Source organism: Camelina sativa, chromosome 20 (assembly GCF_030686135.1).
Source record: "Camelina sativa cultivar CO46 ecotype springtype chromosome 20, ASM3068613v1".
NCBI lineage: Eukaryota > Viridiplantae > Streptophyta > Magnoliopsida > Brassicales > Brassicaceae > Camelina > Camelina sativa.
Genome location: NC_141899.1, coordinates 14840717 through 14854960, shown reverse-complemented (window position 1 = coordinate 14854960; position 14244 = coordinate 14840717). Strand labels below are relative to the sequence as shown.

General features: G+C 35.3%; 1 protein-coding gene and 1 pseudogene across 1 annotated transcript; one reads left to right on the top strand and one right to left on the bottom strand.

The window, feature by feature from the left end:
* Positions 1-42: 42 nt before the first annotated feature.
* On the bottom strand, positions 43-2404 carry LOC147918886 (uncharacterized; annotated as a pseudogene).
* Positions 2405-8240: 5836 nt separating this feature from the next.
* Positions 8241-10252, top strand: LOC104770932 (uncharacterized). Its single transcript, XM_010495408.3, has 2 exons — positions 8241-8706; positions 9503-10252. Exons 1-2 carry the CDS (start codon positions 8545-8547, stop codon positions 10085-10087), a joined length of 747 nt encoding a protein of 248 aa, XP_010493710.2. The 5' UTR covers positions 8241-8544; the 3' UTR covers positions 10088-10252.
* The last annotated feature ends 3992 nt before the right edge of the window (positions 10253-14244 follow it).

Here is a 14244-nt window from a genome sequence, read left to right as displayed (position 1 = left end):
AAGCTAAAATTTTTAAAATCTCGACAATTATCAAACTGATGCTTAGAATAAAAATAAGAACACGTACCTATGATTCCTTAGCCATGCTTCCAAAGCATTCCATCTAACTTCGGAGACAAAAACCAAATCAGCATCCTCGTCATACTTTCCCGCATCTATTGGAGGATCAACTCCAGGTACACATGGTTTTTGCGAAAGATGTCCTACTGTTTTCGCTAAGAAATCTTGAGTGCCCAATAAATCTTGACTGTCAATATTAAGGTCTATGGCACCCGATTTGGTGAACAAATCATCAAAAAGAAAGTTATCTTCCTGTCAATGAAAAGATCAAACAAAGTTTAATGTTTAGAAACAAATAAATTCAAAGAAAGTTTAATGATTACAATACAATACATAAGTTCACAAAGACAATTACAATACTTAAGTTTACAATTAGCCAAATATTTTCAAATAACTTACAAAGCCGAATTTAAAAAAAAAACAAAAAAACGCAGCCATTTTCCAAAACATTAAAACGAAGACAACTTTTACCAAGTTACTTTTTACGTACCAAACTCTTTGGTTGAACGGATGGTGATTTCCCCTGTGTCAAAAATATAAATCAATAAGTTTGACAAAATCATATAGTCGATATGATACAAACCAAAGCTTATAAATTATTTATTGACTTACCACATCTTTTGGTTTAAAGGATGGTGGTGTGGCTTGTGTCGAAGTTGATGCTATAGTCGATAGTATCTCCTTCACTTCTGATACATCCTCCTCCATCTTCTTCAATCGCTGGCCTATTTCTTCCTTAAAAGGCTTGAAAGAAGCTTCAAACATACCTTTAATGAATGATTTTATTTCTTCATCAAAACCATGAGTGTATGACGTTGCGGCTCGCTGACATAGGAATTGCATTTTTCGACTCTCTGCACCATGATCAATATGCTTTGTCTTTCTCTTCTTCATGCTTGATGCTCCCACATCTACATCTTGCTTCTTCTCGCTACTCTCCAACCCAGACAATTGATTGTCTCCATCACTTTCCTTTTTAACATGATCATCTTCGTTTACAACCTCCTCTATCTTCTCTTCTTCAACATCATTACTTTCAACATGACCCCACTCATGGTCTCTAAAATCGTAACCAGATTGCACCAAATGGTTTACGTTTTTGACTCCCACATCATCGATCTCATCATGCCTAAAACACTCTACATCATCGATTATGTCAAAATTTCCTGACCTCGAGATGTATGGATAGACGATATCCTACCAAAAACACATACATAAAAATTTTGGTTAAGCAATAGTCAAAAAAACAGAACCATATTCAGACCATGACAATTAAAGAAGAATAGAGAAAATAAATTACTAACCTTTGGTCCAATAGATTGCTCTATGATGATAATGTCTTGATAAGACACTTTTGCAGCTCCCTTCCAGTTAGAACATCTAGCACCGTTTGTGAATTCCTCGTTGATCTTTTCTCCCAACAATTCTCCAATCACTGGAATTGCTTCCATAAACCATACTTGAAGTGCAAAGGAGAAGCCATTAAGAATATAACTGTTGGTCTTCTTCAACTCCTTTCTTGTGTCCATGATCGAGGTCACAAGGTAGTCAAAAGAATGTAAACCCCAAGGATAAGCTCTCAACTTATCAAGATCCATCACCAACTTGATGTATGAGAGAGGGATCTTTTTCTTCTCGTCCTTAGCCATTACCAAACCAGCTATGACGCACACATATACAAATCTTAGCTTGTCTTCAGGTTCCCACTTGTGAACTTCTAGTAGGTGCACATCCATCAGCCTTTTAATGGTAATCTCCCCATCTCTCTTCAATAGTCTAGCCCAAAAACCTTTGTCCTTCTTCCAACTATCTTCATTCCAAGATTTCAAATCTAACCTGAAATCATCCTTGCATTTGAGTCCCGTGACTGCATAATATTCTTGCATCGAAAATCTCATTGGCTTCCTTCCAAACACAAACCAAAGCTCATGTTTCTTCTCTGTGATCAACTGCCTACACATGATGCTGTTATCAAACGAGCAGAGTAGCCTAAACCATTTTCGTAAATGGCAAACAGATTCGCAAAGACAGGATCACTCTTCACTTGCTCATACTCGGTTGGCAAAGCATCCTTGATTCTTGTCAAGATAGACATTCTGCAGCTATTGTTTATCTGCTTCACTTGTGGTTCATCACCATATCTGAAAATGCGTTTGGGATAATCAACGCCTGAACAAAAGATTAACAAAAAAAAATCAAACACAACAATAAGAGTTGTTAGAAATATCAGAAAAAAGCTCTCAACAGAGTAAAAAAAACAAATAACAAAATTAATAAAAGTACCTGATATCACTTTGCTTGATCCGTCTTTGCCATCCATGTTCAACAAGCTAATATTGCTCATATACACCTAACATGCGAAACATAAAACATATTACTATCAAATAACTACTAAACCAAACATGAAACCAAGAACAGTTCATAAGCGATCAAACCAACTTTTAAATCTAACAAAATTGAAAAACTATGAAACAATTAGATCAAGATGAACCAAGACAAGCCAGACAGAGGAACGTGTCAGATTAGACAACCCCCAAAGAGAGAGTTCAAAGCGAGGTTACTACTTAGTCAAAGATGACGAAAGATAAGAGACAAGCCAAACATGAAACATAAAACATATTTCTATCGAATAACTATCAAACTCATGCACTACTTGAAAACAGGATCAACCCCAACCAAGAAACAGAGTGAATTACAAACTAACAACTCAATTCAACTCAGAGTAGCTCCCCAACAACCACAAACCCCCAAAAATACAACCCTGTACAAAAGGGGACGAATCAGAGAGAATCAAAAAAATCCAAAAGCAATAATCCAAAAGCAATAACTATCAAACCAAACATGAAACCAAGAACAGTTCATAATCGATCAAACCAACTTTTAAATCTAACAAAATTGACAATTTAATACAAAACATTGCAATCACCAACTCAAGCTATCAAACCTATTACAATCAAATAACTATCACACCAAAAATGAAACCAAGAAAAGTTCATAAGCGACCAAATCAACTTTTAAATCTAACAAAATTAAAAAACAAGACAAGCATTGCAACAATTTCAATGTTCTCATCTCTCATAGCTCAATTTAGTAATACAAATAAAAACCGATTAAGAAAATCAACATGCAACTCCTAAATCTATTAAAATTGAGAATTCTAGAGTGATTTACATTGTAATATGAAGCCGATTTTGACAAGCATTGCAACAATTTCAATGTTCTCATCTCTCATAGCTCAATTTAGTAATACAAATTCAAAACCGATTAAGAAAATCAACATGCAACTCCTAAATCTATAGAAATTGAGAATTCTAGAGTAATTTACATTGTAATATAAAGCCGAATATCAAACGATGTGAAGAGAATCAAAAGATTGAGCGATGGGAGCAAACAAAATCATGGGAGCAAATAAAAACATAAGTCGCAAGAATAAAAAGGAAAACAAATCCGAAGGAGGACGAATCAAGGAAGAAGATTCGCCCAGATGAGAAAAGAATGATAAAAAGAAACTCACCGCCGTCGATTAATCGGGAGAACTAGCTGAAGAACACCCTCGCCGTCGCTGTCTTTTTTGGTTTCTTACGATTTGGTAAAAAAAATAATTGGGAGTGAAAAGAGTTTTCATTCCTTTTCAGTGTAAAAAACTCTGGTTCGTATAGAGGTTTTTGTATCTCAGTTTTTATTCCTTTTTATTTTAAATTTTTTGTGAATAATTTAACATGATTTTATTGTATTTTCGTTTATATTAGGTGGTTTTAAAAAGTGAGGGTAAAATTGAGTTTTTATTAATATAAACTCTATTTCACCAAACCTAAAAAAAAGAGTATAGATGGACATTTTTTGAAAAAAATGTCATTTTTTCCAATTTTCCCAAAATAAATTACATCACAATAGTGTATGACTAACCATGGAGAGAACCTCGGTTCTGCCCTCCTTCCTTATGGAGAGAACCTTGCGTCCAACCTTCTCCACCATGGAGAGAACCTTGCGTCCAACCTCTTCTACCATGGAGAGAACCTTTGCTCCGCCTTCTTCTATTGGGGAGATAACTTTGCGTCCAACCTCCTTCACCGTAGAGAGAACCTCGGCTATGCCCTCCTCCTATGTAGAGAGAATATGTTCACGTCTTTTAGCTATCTTAAAGTAGCTTGCTCCAACAACCAATGAAACTAAAGACTCTTTTCCAACGTTACAAAATCTTTTGATAGTAACTAATGTTAAATTTCCCAATGTATTTCATGGAAGTTTCTTTGACACACCATGATGTAGTCTCTGTCTCCAAGCTCCTATGGATCTATCAACAATGATTTATGTTTTTCCAATCTATCTATATTTGTTGTAGGCTTTTGTTTGATTAGCCTATTTTATCCAACCATTAGGTTGATAACCTTCTCCTCTTTATCTCCTTTTGAGATTGAACGAATTGTAACAATTATGTTTGCACAAAAAAAGGTCTATGACCAACCAATCAAGGTTGAAATTAGAAGAAAATTAATTTGACATAATTAATGAAATAATAGAAAAGTATAAGCACGGTAATATATGAATCTCAAATAATTCAAAGATGAAAATATAAATTAAATAAAACAACTAAAACTACTACAATAAATTTTAATCTTCCATTTTTTTTGGTCAACATATTAATCTTACCTATTCCAAACTGAAAAAGTAGAAAGTAGGAGTATATTTTGGTTTTAAAAAAAAGGAAAATTTGTCTTCCCATTAAAAAAGTTTGACTAATAGAACAAAGTTGAAAGCAATAGTTTTGAATAAATTATTTTGTTAGATGAATAATATGAGATGATCTATGTTTATATAAAACTAATAGAAGTGAGTATTTACATTTTTTAGAATTAATAATTTTCTGTATATTTTCTTTAATCCCTTTTCTATTTTATGAGAAAATTTATTCCACTAAGCCTATTGTTTTTTTAAAGTTTCTTGCTTCCCACTTTCTTGTAAGACGTATTATCGTTTGATGTTAAGAATGCTTTCTGTTTAGTTGATCTAATGTTATATATCTCTGTTGTTATCTTGCATTTGTGTATTCATCTTTTTTTTTATGCGAAATCTCCTGCAAATTAATAGAAATAATAATAACACAGTGAGAAATTTGTTAATCCCAAAAACCTTAGTTATTATGCATAAGAAACTTTGTTAACACTTCAAAGTCAAAGATTGCGTAGTATGCATTATGAAATTGAGAAACGAAACAAAATTCAAAGAAACGACGACGAAAAACACGTGGAATATCTAGGAATCTTTTTATATAGTTGTTTCGATTAGACAACAAACAAATTGTCTTTGATACTTGTTCAAGAACGATGATGTGTCAAACAAAAGGTTAATAAAAAAATTAAAGAAGAAAATTTTACCAAGAAAAACGAAGCTAGTCGAAATTATTTTGTTTGGTGAAAAATATGTTATCATCTATTTTCTTATATAGAGGGGTTTATTTACAATCATTTTTCTTTTAGGATTAACAAAAAAAATTAATATAATAAGATTATATTTATTGTATGCATCATTTTACCAAGCTTGAAAACTGTGATTTTTTATCGTTAAAATTGACATGTGTCACCATCTGATGAGTAACTAACTTTGATATATGATTTCTGATCGTTAAAATTGACTCGTGTCACGATCTGATGAGTTATTAACTTTGATATTTAATTGTTAAAACTGACATGTATTATGATCTCGTGAGTTTTTAATTTTAATCTCTTATCGTTAAAACTAACACGTGTCATAATCTGGTGAGTTACTAACTTTTAAAACTAAGTTTTATATAATAAGATGGAATAAGATACTCCCTCTGTCAGTCCCTTAAAGATTGATATTCTATAGCTTTTCCATTTCCAACAAAAATTGATGTTCTACCACTTTTAGTTAATTAGTATTAATTTTTGTAAACTTCAAGAAATAATCATTAAGAAAATTTGAAAATCTGAATATATAGTTATTGGTCTATACAAATATAATATTTTTTAATAAAAAACATTATTGTAATTAAATTTAATAATCATTATTTCTTAATTTGTATAAAAACTCTCAAACATCAATCTTTAAGGGACAAAAGTAGCTTTTAGTTATTTTAATAATAAAGATACAATATTTATTGGTCTATTTGTTGTACTACATTAATATTATTAGTTATAGAAACCTTTTGCATGCTTTTGAGTTGGGAGTTGTTGAAAGAAAAATCTTTGGAGTGTGAGTTGTTTGACAAACAAAATTAGATAACATCTTGTGCATGCCTTTTTCAATTTTTATGTGGTGAATTCACTGATGGAACTTTTGACTACAAATGGTCTACATGAATTAATAATAAAGTGGTGGATACAAAACTAATTAATAATTAATTTAATATTGTTTACTTTTTATATTTTAAATAATTTTCTAAAGATTTCTTAAAATATTTTTTTGATAGGTACAAAGGTTGTGTCCTTTTTAATTTGTAAATAAGATATTTATGATATGTCCTTTATAATAGCAACTGTTTAAAACTTAAAATTTTGTAGTCTTTATAATCTATAACTGCTTCGGAATTCCCGTGAATTTGGATCTGAACTTTTCGTTTAGTGGTTCTAGCAATTATTTGTAAATCTTTGCATCCAATAGTAAAATGGTAATTAAAAGTTTAAAACTTTAAATGACGAAGGATTTTGGGATTCGTTTCAAACTTTCAAGTTTCAACTAGATGTCAAATAGTATATTAATTTCACTTAGTAAATAAAACGTGTATTTATTTTACATTACTTATAAGTACGAATGCCAAATAGCAACGGCCGGTCCAAACTTAACGGAAAAATGATTGGCAGCTACTTGAAGTATACACCAACACATAGCCACACATACAAACAATATAAATGTTTTGTTAACTACGTCAATTATTGTCATCACATAAGGACATACATAAACAAACATATGTTATGTCTACAACACCATAAATATTCGAGGTTAGCCGGAATCCGGCGTTGACCGGTATTGGCCGACGTTGACCAATATTTACCGGTGTTGACCGGCGTTGACCGCTGTTGACCAGAAAAAAATATTCAAAAAATATTTGTTTTTCCTAATAATAATAATTTTGTTTTTATGTATTTTTGAAAATACAAAATTAAAAATAATATTTAAATAGAAAGAATATAAATTTGTTATTGTTTATAAAAAAATCTACTACATATCAAATTTTGGTGGTATAGTTTTATTATATTATTTTTGGTATATTTTCTGTATTAAGAAACAGACAATTTGTGGGTTTACCCTTACGGGCGAACCTCTCTTATTCATCCCTTTTAAATTAAGGAAACAAATCTTAACTAAAGAAACAAAATATGTTGATCAATCAATTTTAAAATTGTTAATTTTAATATTATATTACAGTTTTTAATTATCACATCTAAAACCCTAACCATTTATTATAAACTCAAACCGATATATAATTTTATTTAATTGTAAAATCTAAACCCTAAACACTCTTTTATAAATCTAAACAAGCATATAATTTTATTTAATAGTAAAATCTAAACCCTAGCCACTTTTTTTGTAAACTCAAACCAACATATAATTTCGTTTAAATGTAAAATGTATATTCTAACCACTCTTTTGTAAACCCAAACTGACATAATTTTATTAATAAAATATCCCTTTTTAAAAATATGATATGACATGTCATATTATTGTATTCTGATTTGTTAATTAAGAGGGATGAATGAGAGTTGTTAACCCCTAGGCTTAACAAAATTAGTTACTTTATATACCACAAATTCTTTTTTTTTTCATATTATTTTTATTTTTATTTTGGTAAATAATTTTCTTGTATTTTTTTGTTGTTATATGTTGTTTTTGTAAATTATACAAATCATTTATCTTTTTTATTTATTTATCAAAAATACATAAAAACAAAATCATTGTTATTTTTAGAAGAAAAAAAAAAATTTTGAATATTTTTTTCTGGTCAACGCCGGTCAATACTGGTCAACGTCGGTAAACTCTGGTCAACGCTGGATTCCGGCAGACCTCGAATATTTATAGTGTTGCACACATAACCTATGTTTGTTTATGGATGTCCTTATGTTGATGACAATAATTCACATAGTTAATAAGATGTTTATATTGTTTGTATGTATGGCTATATGTTGGCGTATAAATCAAGTAGCAGACAATCATTTTTCCAAACTTAACAGCTATGGCTTGTCTTTTACAAGTAAAGATTTATAGGCCTTATATACATACTAGTTAACTATTAACATTAACACGTTTTATATATATAGACTCAAATCTATAAATAGAAGAGGTTGGGAGAGTAAGAGGAAACGGCTGAGAATCAGGGAGAAGCTCAAAAACAAATTAGAGAGCATTAGATACGAGAGGGTCCACGTAAGACCCGTACTCCACTTTGATTCTCTCAATCTCCTTCAATCTCTTTTATTTTATTTGTTGGTTACAATTTCTTGTGATCTATCTCTCGATCTAAAGACGATGAAGCGTGAGTATTTGGATTACACACTGGTTCCTTTAGGACTGGCTTTGATGGTGTTATATCATCTATGGCTTCTCTACCGTATCATCAACCGTCCATCTTCCACCGTTGTTGGCCTCAACGCTTTCAATCGCCGCCTTTGGGTCCAAGCCATGATGGAGGTTCGAATTTTTTCCTTATTTTTTTTATATATCTTTGCCTTTGGTTTTAAACTTTAAATATTTTTTCAGTTTTTCACATATATATATATATATATCTAGATCTCTCCATATGGTTTATGCATGAGGTTTTCTGGAAAATGCAGAAAAATAATAATTTGATTCCTGCTTATTGGTTAATATTTTAAGGGTTGTTGGATAAGCAAAGGAGATTCCTGTGCATATCACGTGGATATGTATTGCATATAGAATTAATTTACACATAATTAACGATAAAGATAAATTGATTGAAAAAATATTTGATAGATGATAAGTAGTATCATGCATGTACAGAGATTTTCCTGGGAAAGAAAATCTTATCGACGGTTTCAGTTCCTTCTGAGTTGGAGGATGTGTTGTTGAGAATATAAGTATATTTCTTTTCATTAATATGAATATAAGTATATTCATCATGCATGCATCGCTCATGACAAATTGACAAGTGAAATTGTTACATTGAAGTAGTATAAAAAAATTCAAAATATATTTTCTTTTTCATTTTGCTTCTCAGATCTTTTCTTTTCTCGTATTTAAAGTTCTTTACGTAATTGTCGGATTCTGGAAGTTTCCTTAATAAATGAGTCTTCATGTGTGAAAGCTAATCACATTAAAAAGATGCTTTGCAACTTCTGGGAATTAAAAAAAAAAAGTTCTAAAAACTTTAATAAGTACATTATTTCCTCCACCATTTTCTTTTCTTTTTGGTTGGATTTTTAAGATTTTTTGTACTAATAGATTACATACAACTACTGAAACACAGGATTCATCCAAAAACGGCGTTTTAGCGGTACAAACGCTAAGGAATAACATAATGGCGTCAACTCTATTGGCATCAACGGCAATAATGTTGTGTTCACTAATCGCGGTACTTATGACCAGCGGTACAGGAGAGCGTTCCGTTTGGTTTGTGTTTGGTGACAAAAGCGATCGAGCCTTCTCGCTCAAGTTCTTCGCGATCCTAGTGTGTTTCCTAGTCGCGTTTCTCCTCAACGTCCAATCAATTCGTTATTACAGCCATGCAAGCATCCTCATCAATGTCCCATTTAAACAGCTCATGGCTGTTTCCTCAGGTGGTCGTGGTCATGGTGGTCTCATGATAAACCAAGACTATGTGGCTGCAACGGTTAACCGTGGGAGCTACTTCTGGTCGCTAGGACTAAGAGCGTTCTACTTCTCATCGCCTTTGTTCCTATGGATCTTTGGTCCCATCCCGATGTTCATAACTTGTTGCGTTCTTGTTTGTTCGTTGTACTTCCTTGATTTAACGTTTGACTCGATGAACTGTACCGTTGGAGTCGCAGACGGGGAGGAGCCAGAGATTAGAAGCTTATCTCAGAATGTTTAGTAGTTTTTATAAGTAACAATTGTTAGGGATTCAGATAAGTTTTGTTTAATGGAACATACAAATCTTAAAGTTGTATCGATTCAGGTTCAATGGTTGTTGAACCTGTGTCAAAGAAAGAGTCACTCTGTTGTTAAATGAATAAAAATTGTCAAGTTAACAGTAAAATTAATCAGTTTGGTATATTCGGGCTACATGAAACTGGACCATACCATGTTTATTTTCAACCTTTTTCCTTGAAAAAATATAAAGAATATGCTGTAAAAAAAAAAAAAAGAATATTGAATCAGTTACAAATTAAATTATATACTGTATATATTTTTTTAATTCAGTTGGACTTGCATCAAAACTATTCATAAATTATGGTTACAAATAAGTTTTCTTCTCCGTTTTAAATCCCCTGAAATCGGTAAAGTACAGTAATAGTATAAGATTGGTGGTACTAGGACGTCACATTTTAATTGTTATTCTGGTCAACCACATTAACTGTTTGAGATCTCCGTAAAAGCCGTTTATAAATTGGTAAGGATCCACAAAAGTCAAACATATTTAATACGAATTCTGTTGAAACAAAATCTGATATGTATATATTTTTCAATTAACCGTTCAAAATTGAAAATGAAAGACTAATATATACAGAGACTAATTCCTACTAAAAAACAAAAATATACACAGAGAGACTAGAAACTGATTTTTTCTTTATAGTTGAAGTTTCTGATAATCTATTTAAAATATACACATGTCAAAATATAATGGTGTTTGTAAGAGGAACCAATAAAAAAAAAAACTCTCAATTGTAAGAAGTCACAACAAAGTTAAAGAAGACGGCAAATTTGACACAAAATTAAAAACCATTGTACAAAGAAAAAACTATAGTTGGGCTCATGTTATGATTCTCCAAATAAGTGTTGAAACGGAGCGGACAAATCCATTCATGAGAAGACAAATACTCTTCTAAATCATAAACTCAAAAAGAAAATTAAGAGATTCCCACATGGTTTCAGTACATGAGCTGCACAGAGGCATACAATATATTTGGCATTCAAACGAAGTTTTCTTCCGTAGTTTGAAGTTTTTCTAGTTTCTCAATTTGTTCTCATGCACAACATCAACAAAGTGGTTTTGTTATGAAGAGAGTCTACTTGGTTCATGTCTTATTCCTTGGGACTACTCATCCATCCTCCAACTATTTTTGTAACATCCGCGAACCAATTTTTGTAAATTTGGTGTGGGTGTCGATCGACACCCTTGGTGGCATCGATCGACACCATGTTTTTCTGGTTTGGTTGGGTTTGATTTAATTGTTGATTGGTTCGGTTTGGTTCAAGGAAATCCCTAATTCGTGTTTTAAGTGTCTGAGACGAATGAAGGGTTTCAGAAAGTCTCTTTGGTCGCCGTTGAGTGGAAAAGAAAGAGAGAAAAGAGAGAAAAGAGAGAAAAACGTTCTTGAGATTTTATGGGCTTGTTCTTGGAGATTTTGGAGAGATCTGAGGCAGTAGAAGTGTTAGCTGTTGCTGGAAACGAAGGGGGAGCTTCTGGAGGTGTTGTTTTCCACGTTTCTCAATTCAATCTTCCTGTTCTTGAGGTGAGTGCTTGACCATGGTTGATCTAAGCATGAGAGCTCCTTTGTTTTGTGTGATTCCTTGTGGTTTGTGGTGTTTGCTTGCTTGGGTACATTGTATTTGTGATTTCTAGTGAATTCCGAGATGGTTAGACATGTTTGGAGTCGAATTTGTGCTGATTGGAATCGGAGTTCGTCGCTGAGTTTCGCGCAGATCGTGTCTGTAGAAGAGGCATCAATCGATACCACTCTTGAGGAGCATCGATCGGCACCGTCTTGAGTAGCATCGATCGGCACCATTCAGCATCGGTCGGCACCAGTTCCTGTAGCATCGGTCGACACCAAGTGAGCATCGGTCGACACTAGTACCTGCCGAGTCTTGTTTTCCTGGTTTGATGTATTGATTATGTTCTTGTTGTTTGTTGACTTCGGAGTCTCATATGCTTGTGTGTATAACCCAGTAGATGGGAGGACGGCCTCACTAAGTATTTATGATAATACTTACGCATCTCAATTGTTGTTTGTGGTGTGCAGGTAAAAGCAAAGTGTGATCGTGGAATCAAGGCGATGATGAAGGGATGTTCTAGAGGCTTGATTGATTGTGGTTTAGCAGTTGTTAGGTTGCTAGATTAAGTCAATGGAACATTGTAGGATGTTAGCTTTTGGTTATTTCTTTATTTGGATTATGGTGTTATTGGATATTGGTTTTTAATTGTTGGAATTCTTTTGGTTTAATGGATATTTGTTTTATTTGGTTATCCGCGGTTATTGATTGTTGATAGGATGTTAGTGGGTATGGGACCACTAGTAAATTAAGGTATAAAAAAAAAACGGGAAGGGTTGTTTCATTTTGGTATCAAAGCCCTTACGGTTCTAGGTCTAGGGTTCATTGTGTTTTTGCTGCTGATGTTTAGGATTCCATGCTATGATTGATTGTGTGAGTTGGTCAATTGTGTGTGGCATGAAGTCCTAGAACATCCTCTTCGAGCCTGTGTTGTGATTCCACGGTAAGTTGTGTTTTTGTGTATTAGAATTATTGTTTTCTTAGCCTTCTGTTCTTGGATGATACAGATGGTTAGAGGTGAGGATGCTGTTGGTCGCGGTCGTGGTCGTGGTCGTGGGCGTGGACGTGGTCGTGGTCGGGGACGAGGTCAGGTTCTTGAGGCCAGTGTGAGTGTGACCCAGAGCATGGCCAGTGAGGAGGTGGCAGAGTCACAGGTTCATCCTAGTGTGTCTGGAGACCAGGCTGGTTTGGGTGACGGCAGGGCGGATGGGCCCGGTGTCGGTCACGGTGTTGCCCCGAGTGTGGGGGTTGCAGCTGAGGGTGCTCCGGGCAGGGAGGATGTCTTGATGGACTTGCTAGATCAGGTTTTGCAGCGACTTCCAGCAGTTGTGCCGCCAGTGGTTAGTGGGCAGGATCCAGTAGTGCCGCCAGTGGTTGGTGGGCAGGATCTAGTAGTGCCGCCAGTGGGTGGTGGGCAGGGTCCAGCGGTGCAGCCTGTGGCGGGTTTGCAGGCAGGTGTGCAGCCGGGGGCCGAGGTAGTGGATGCTCAGTATGTGCGGATGATGGAGCAGCTGCGGCATGTGGGAGCAGGGTATTTCTCAGGAAGTACCGATCCGAGTGTAGCGGATGAGTGGAGAGAGCGGATGGAGGATATTTTCCTTTCGCTTAGGTGTCCCGACCGGTACAGGGTGGATCTGGCAGTGTTTTACTTGTCAGGAGATGCTCGTGTGTGGTGGAGGTCGGTGACAGCACGGAGGGTGCAGCGGGGTATGTCTTGGGGAGATTTTGTGAGGGAGTTTAACTCCAAGTATTTTCCTCAGGAGGCTCTTGATCGTATGGAGGCACGGTTCTTGGGGTTGACTCAGGGGGACCGTACAATGCGGGAGCTGGATGCAGAGTTCAGTCGGCTTGTGGGGTATGCAGGCAGGGCATGAGAGCCAGAGTCGGCTAGGTGCGAAGGTTTTTGTTGGCTCTGCGGGATGATTTGAGGACTCGGTGCAGAGTGAGGAGCTATGCTACGAGAGCAGAGTTGGTTGAGGTTGCAGCTGGGATAGAGGATGACTTGAGGTCACAGGTGGTTGTGGTCAGTTCTTCGGTGCAGCCACAACAGTCTCAGCCGCTTTCTGTTCCTAGCAAGGGCGGCAAGCCTGCGCAGGGGCAGAAGAGGAAGTTTGATGTTATGCAGAGATCGAGGCACGGGGGTACGAGATGCTTTGGGTGTTGTAGCAGGGACCACAAGGTGACTAGCTGTCCACAGAGAGGTGAGCAGCGGGCAGTGACAGAGTAGCGGGCGGTGACGGAGCCGCGGATAGATACTCGAGTGTGTTACTATTGCAGAGAGACGGGACACATCAAGCCTCGTTGTCCCAAGTTGCAGCAGAGGGCAGTAGCAGTGTTGCAGGCTGGAGCTCTGGCAGGGGTGCAGCAGGGTGTGCAGCACGGTGTGCAGCCGGTGGGTTGGATTGAGCCGACGTCACAGGTGTACTCGACTCAGGAGCCCGGTGGCACTAGTGCAGGAGCGATCACAGGTATAACTTCTGGGATTCGAACTTAGTCAATTCAATAGTTCATATTATATTTGTTTTTGTTTGTGGT